This window comes from Triticum aestivum, chromosome 2A (genome assembly GCF_018294505.1).
Source record: "Triticum aestivum cultivar Chinese Spring chromosome 2A, IWGSC CS RefSeq v2.1, whole genome shotgun sequence".
Classification (NCBI taxonomy): Eukaryota; Viridiplantae; Streptophyta; class Magnoliopsida; order Poales; family Poaceae; genus Triticum; species Triticum aestivum.
The window spans coordinates 16,047,445-16,053,986 of NC_057797.1; the positions used below are offsets into that span (position 1 = coordinate 16,047,445).

General features: G+C 39.1%; 1 protein-coding gene across 1 annotated transcript; it reads right to left on the bottom strand.

Moving 5' to 3' along the window:
• Positions 1-482: 482 nt before the first annotated feature.
• LOC123184304 (9-beta-pimara-7,15-diene synthase, chloroplastic) lies at positions 483-5,279 on the bottom strand. Its single transcript, XM_044596451.1, has 14 exons — positions 4,966-5,279; positions 4,648-4,697; positions 4,262-4,541; positions 3,963-4,143; positions 2,914-3,134; positions 2,708-2,828; positions 2,539-2,636; positions 2,231-2,445; positions 2,040-2,152; positions 1,859-1,954; positions 1,562-1,780; positions 1,312-1,453; positions 924-1,169; positions 483-816 (listed from the first exon to the last, which is right to left on the bottom strand). The coding sequence occupies exons 1-14, from the start codon at positions 5,162-5,164 to the stop codon at positions 484-486; spliced, it is 2,514 nt and encodes an 837-aa protein (XP_044452386.1). The 5' UTR covers positions 5,165-5,279; the 3' UTR covers position 483.
• Positions 5,280-6,542: the final 1,263 nt, after the last annotated feature.

A 6,542-nucleotide genomic window follows, 5' to 3' on the forward strand; every position in this document is an offset into this window, starting at 1 on the left:
TTTGTAAGGTTCATATGATTACTGTCGCATTTACTCTCCTCGCTTAGTATATTTCCTTGTCATCCATATATGATCAGGATAATAGCATAAGGAATCCTGAGAAGTGCATGGATGAACCCGGGTACATATGAACCCACTTTGAAAAACATATTTTGAAATGTATGTCAAAACGTTCTGAAAAAAGGAGGGCGCGCACATCTCTATATTCTATGTGCGTGCAGAAAGTTTCATGGAAAAACAACTTCTTTTGCAGCCTGTGCAAAAAAGAGAAAATATTGTCACTAAATTTTGTCTTTTTTAAGAGACAAAATAAAAATACTTTTTTTCACAAAACTTTGTGCCGTGGACATACTTTTGCAAACATGTATGCACAAAATTTTGTTTAGAATTTTTGGACATTACAAAACACGTTAAAAGTACATTTTTGAAAGGTGGGTTCATATGTACCCGTGTGCAGGACGTGCTGACTCAAGGAATCCTTAATTATTCTTCTGATTGAACAGCCAACGGACTGCTAGTTTGAAGTTTAAGTGGCTCTCTAAATATTGCATTCATCGCGTGGAGCATTTCCTTGGGGGAGGAAAATCCGTCGGTGTGACAGTAGAACAAGTGAGCTGTCTTACAAAACCTCCAGAACACCTCCTTGCATGGTCTAGGAACAACACGGTCTTCTCTGACAACCATCCTTAGCAGGTCTCTCCGACATGAGGCTACAGACTCCTGTGTCGCCTCTTGAGCAGCTTCTATGGACATGGAACCTCCACTCTGAAGAACAAGCAGTGAGATGATGTTCAGTTTTCCGTCTCTGGATTCCCTCTGCATCAACGAGATCATTTATTAGGAACTACCCTGTGTCAAATTAATTTGCACGGCAGTGATAACCCATTGCTATGAATACTTGTTAGAGATTGAACGGAAAATACCTCAAAGCCTTGAGTATCATTCAAGAGACGGCCACATGTACCCATTAGTCTAAGCAACTCACTGTACTCCGGGTCTTTGATAATGTGCTTCATAAGTTTGTTTTGGACAAAATACAGTGATGTGAGCATAATCGGGCCCATCCCGTATGAGGTAAGCGCGTCTGTCATGTATTCCTCAACTGTTGGCACATATTGATTCCGTTGCCATTTTGCCTCGGTTGCCACAGACCTCATGTAATGTAGCCACTGCAGATGAGTATGCAATTTTTAATACATGGTTTTTCTTACTAATTTTGTATGTAGCTAACCGCAGCTGCCATTTGGTACTTATCAACTTGGAACTCAACATAACGTATCTCAGAATCTGAAGGTCACACAAGAAACTCACTGTTTCATCCAAGTGCTTTGTAACATCGCAGTTTTGTACTGCGGAAGCCATTTCTCCAAGCTGATTAACTGTGGTATAAAAAGCAGAAAATACTACTTCTACTTGCTCGGAGTAGAACTCAACTTTGTGATGGTGATCCCACCTAAGACAACCATTGGCAAAACAGGAAGGATGACTTATTTGCAAAGCATAATACACCAGCGCTGTTTCAGAAAGTGTAGACAAAGAAATCAAGTCAAGGGAAACATACTTCTCTACTAATGCTATGAGGTTTTCTTGTTCTTCCTTGGATGCTCCAACATCAAAGAAGTCATCAGTAACAAGTACGAGTGCAATAGCTTTCGCACATGCAATGCGAGCATCAGAGAATTCATGAGCGGATATGGTTGCAGCAGCAGAGAGATAACAATTTATCAGACTCCCCTTGCGTAGAAATCTTAGCTGGTGCAGCCTGTTTTCTTTCTCCCACCTGTCAGCACAAAAAGTAATTCAAATAATCTATAGAAACATAAAGAAATCAAAAGTGAAAAAATGATAGTCAAATTACCTCTCGAGGTGGCTGAGTTCATCCTGGTATATAGATTGAGAAATACTGAAATCTTCAATGGCAAAATCTAGAATATCTTGATTAACATGACACAGCCTGATCCAACATTTTTTTTCATTTTATTGTGACATATATTGACATGATATCACAGACATTTATTTTTCAGAAAAGAGGGCCTTACAAGTTTTTTGTCTTTAGCTGCTGAGAAACCCTAGAGTCAAAATGTTCAATGTTCCTCTTACGGTCTAGAGCTTCCACAGTTGCATAAAATGGAAATTTAAGAGTATATTCTACCTAAAATTACAAAAGAACAATATTAAATGTAAACAGAAATGCCAAATGAAATGGGGATTTAAATTCGTACAGGCTTACCTCTCCAAGAATTGGCGTTCTTTTTGTCCCACTACAGCACAACTTTTCTGTCAATAAGCGGCCTGACCAGTTACTTATGTTCTCCAGGATCAATTCATTTTCTGACAAACATAGTTTTGAAGCCTTGTATAACTCTAATAAAGATTTTGTTTGATTTAAATATCCTTCCATTGAGTCATGGAAAGTGGAGGCTTGAGAAACATTGGACAACTCATCTGTACAAGATTAATTTTTAACTGCGGTGAGTAAAATCAAGGGCAAAAGAGAATGTTTGTTAGGAGACATGGAATTTTGATCAAAGTATCTACCTGACGAAACATCATATCCATTCATCCGTAAAAGTCGAAACGCCATTGCACATGTTTCTGCATCTTGGATTATTTCCTCATCTCTCTGTAACCAGGAACTGTAAAGTGAATACAATCAAGTTTACATACTACTAGGAACAGATATTAAGTATTTACTCCCAATTATTACATGTACGCCTTGTCCAGGATACTGTTTATCTCACTGGAAAAGTGCCGAGTTATTCCGATCTTTTCGAGCATATCCACCATTGAGAGCTGATAATATATATTCTGTGGGTACACTGTTGGTACTGTAAACGTATAACGGCATTAGGTATATAGCAAGAATCTGCACCCTTGGAGATGCTTCAGAAAGAAAATTAGACAAACACGCACCCGTACTGCCAAATATACTGACAATGGAATTGAGGTATTGGAGAGCTTTATCATCATAGCGGTGGACTAATACAGCGGCCGTTGCGGCAGGAGAGTTGAACAACGACCCATTCTTTCTCTGGAAGTTCATAACTTCATTGCGGTCCAGCAGGCTTACCAACCCTTCTTCAGCAACAAAGGCAAGATATGCTTCTTTCCCATTAGATTCCTCACCAGCCAATCTAAATTGAAGCAAGTGTAAATATCTGTATTATGTTACTCATAGGTAATACACAAATTTTGATTGCTAATTTTATTGGTAAGCAAAAGATTCGGCGCCCAGGCCAACTACACCCGCCCCTGAACAGTAAATTAGAAAAACAAATAGTAAACAAATTTAGAAAAATCTGAAATTTTTAGGCATCTAAGATGCTCAAGTGGGCTAGGCTTGTGCAAATTTTCATGGTCAATGACATCCCTGGAGCTTGTGGCAAATAAAAATTGAGTGTCAAAGAAACTTGAAAAAAAAATATGCAGACCTGATTTTTTTAAAAAATTTCCTACGAGCTCCTCGGATGTTATCTGGCCAGGAAAACTTGCATGCTCCTAGAGCACCCGAGTATCTTGGATGCCACAAAATCTTCGATTACCGCACCATGACCCATATTCCTCTATCAAATTCTTTTTTTTTCTGAGGGGATTTCCTCAGTCAAACTTGATCGTACAAAACCATACTAAAGAAAAACATCTTAAAACGCTTCTCCCATTTTTTTTTTGAAAAGAAGAAGGAACACAAATAAAGCAAGGACGAATTTTCCCTTCAAAATAGTTACCAACACATAAGAAATTTTGTAAAGTTGTTCTTAAAAAATAAGTTTTCAAGGAAACAATTTCTTTTAAGCCCTGAACCATAGAACAATTTTTCCACGTTATTTTTATAAGAACAAGTAGAAAAAAACAGGACTGCTTGCTGGTGAAGGCAAGCGGTGCTAGGTTGCCGGTGAAGGCAGAAACGTACTAGGCCGATGAGCCGTGGTACACTAATATGGCAGCATTTTTTCATTACATACCTTCTCAGCTCCATCTCACAAAGGTGAAGTATCCCACTGATATCAGTTTCTCTGACTGGAAATTCCAAACCCATCCTGATAGCATGGTTAAACATACCAGGGAAAATGAGATTGAAGCCTATAGGAGAAACAATCTGCTTATCCATTACAGTGGAGATATTCCTTCCAATAAATTCTAATCCTGCAAGTATCATTTTATACATGTCAGGATCTTTCAAGCAAGGCCAGGGGTTTCAACCTCCTTTCCGAAAAAACTAAAACAATGCATGGTAAAACAATCTGTATCTATCGATACATACCTCTACTTATGTGGTCGGAGCCAACGTTCCATTTCTTAAGTGCAATGATACAAGCCAACGTTGATAACAGAATATCCTTGTTTGCTAATAAGCCGAATTGGTTGATACCCCAAGAACCACTACAGTGTTGATTTTGCAATATCCATTCAACACACTGAGGGAAGCATGGAGCCTGCCGATCGGTGTCTGGCAATGGCACCATAGCCACCCATGCTGTGTCATATGCAGATGGCGAGAATTCAGGTTTTTCCAGATGTTTTTGTATTCTAGCCTTCCGTTCCTAGTTTACATATATCCAGCATTTGATCAGTGACGTGAATAAAATCTTGTCATGACATGGACTTTAAACATCTAGTCGAAACAAGGGTTAGGAGTGATGTTCGTACCGTGTTGCGCGTCCTTATATTTTCTCGTGCCAACATCTCCTCAACATAGGCTGTTCGGGGAAAGGAGATTAGTATGAAACAAATCAATTAGACGGCCTAACTCTAGAAGTACAAATAAATAAATTAGCAATCTCAAGCACAAGTTTAAGTTTCAGGCATTGGAAAACAGAGAACAATTATATGTGCATCGATCCATGCGAATCTGCAAGGAAAGTAGCTTAAGAAAAATAGAAAAGTCCACCGTAGCAAAGCTACGGATTCTTACTCCTTCCTTACCAGATGGAGCAGAGATCAGAGAGAAGCAACAGAGCAACGTACGTGGTTCGGTGGAAGGAAGCCTGGAGGCTGAGCAGGCCAAGCTGCGGCGAGGAGGCTTTCTTCTTCCATGATGCAGCACGTGCAGCCCACACTTTGAGACGAACTGTGGAGCAGCCCAGAGGAGGACGGCCTGTTGAGGTGCCTGCCGTCCAGATGCTGGGAGGATGGAAGAGGAACGACCTTGTGTAGGATTTGCCATGGGAAATGGGGCGATCAGCTCAAGGAACTGGCTAACAGTGTTGCTCAGTAAGGTGGTTTTGAGCCAACCTGCTGAAAAGACAAGTACAGATGTGTGAACATGCTGAACAGAAGTGCTGCAATTTTTATTTCACCTGACAGTGATGCTCCAGCTATTTGATCAACCACCGTGACAACTTCAGGAACATGACCACCATTACGCGTTTGCCAACCCTATTAGGCTCGTCATTGGGGTGAAGGTGTGAACCGGTAATGGAACGATCGCTGATGTTTCGACGGCGACTTAGCTTCCCGGGAAAATGCGCCAGCGATGACGCCACCATGAGCTTTGCCCGATGCTGATGGCTTAACCTGTCTCAACGTGTGAGTTAACTGATCAAATTAGAGCAAGCCGATCTTGCTACATCAATCTCTAAGTTTTTCATCTTGATATAACTAGATTGATCAAATTTATCGTGTTGGTCACTTTAGCCAAGACATGATCCAATAAGAAAACTGTGTCATGAGCATCTTGTAGAATAGACAGCTCGTCATGTACTAAATGAGGAATGCGGCTCTACATGTAAGAACCATCCTATGAGCTAACATCTGACACTAGACCAATTCTAAATGCAGCTTCTATAGAATTTATGGTAGCCAGATATTTGTGACACCTTTGGTTCTGACATTTAACACTTCAGAATGAATCTTGTGAGCAACGACCTGTACCTTAAAATGGCTAAGGCTGATTTCAGAGAAAATCAAAGACTCTCCCGACTATGTGGCCTCAGAAAGTAAGTCACATACATTTTTGCTACGGTAGATTATGTGGGAGTTTTCCCATGTCTTTAGAAAAATTGAAAATACATATAAATGAAGTCAAACCTGTGATAGAAAGTCGATAAAATACACAAAATAAAATTAATATATTATTCACAAAATGTGCCATCTCCAATTAAGTTCCGTAACATTCATCCCAAATCTTCAACTTTGTACCACGCATGAGCTCTTTTTCATGTAAACTTTTTCTACACCTTGCTGTAACATTTATAATCATAAATGTGAATTAAAATCATCATTTTTATGTAGTAATATTTGAAGTATTATCTTCAGCTATTTATGGCAAATAAATGAAATGATATTTAAATATTGCCCAAAATTACTAGAAATTTGGTAAGGAGTTCTACTATTGGTATAATATCTTGATAAAAAATCTGAGAAAAATACACATAAGAGAAAGAACATATATGTTCACCAAGTGGACTATCTCAGGTAACATCATGCAAATATCCACATAACACTTTGAAGTGACGATTTTAGCTCATTTCATTTCGATTTTTTTGTGCTTTTGTACACTTTGCTTTAACATTTACAATGACAAATGTAAATTAAATTACGAA

Bases quoted from the DNA above. Each gene is read 5' to 3' on its own strand.
- LOC123184304 (XM_044596451.1), bottom strand. From the start codon at position 5,164: ATGGCAAATCCTACACAAGGTCGTTCCTCTTCCATCCTCCCAGCATCT. The intron at 3,135-3,962 runs GTATGTAATGAA...GCTTCAATTTAG, and splicing joins TGTGAGATGGAGCTGAGAAG to ATTGGCTGGTGAGGAATCTA. The intron at 1,955-2,039 runs GTAAGGCCCTCT...ATGTTGGATCAG, and splicing joins CAGCTAAAGACAAAAAACTT to GCTGTGTCATGTTAATCAAG.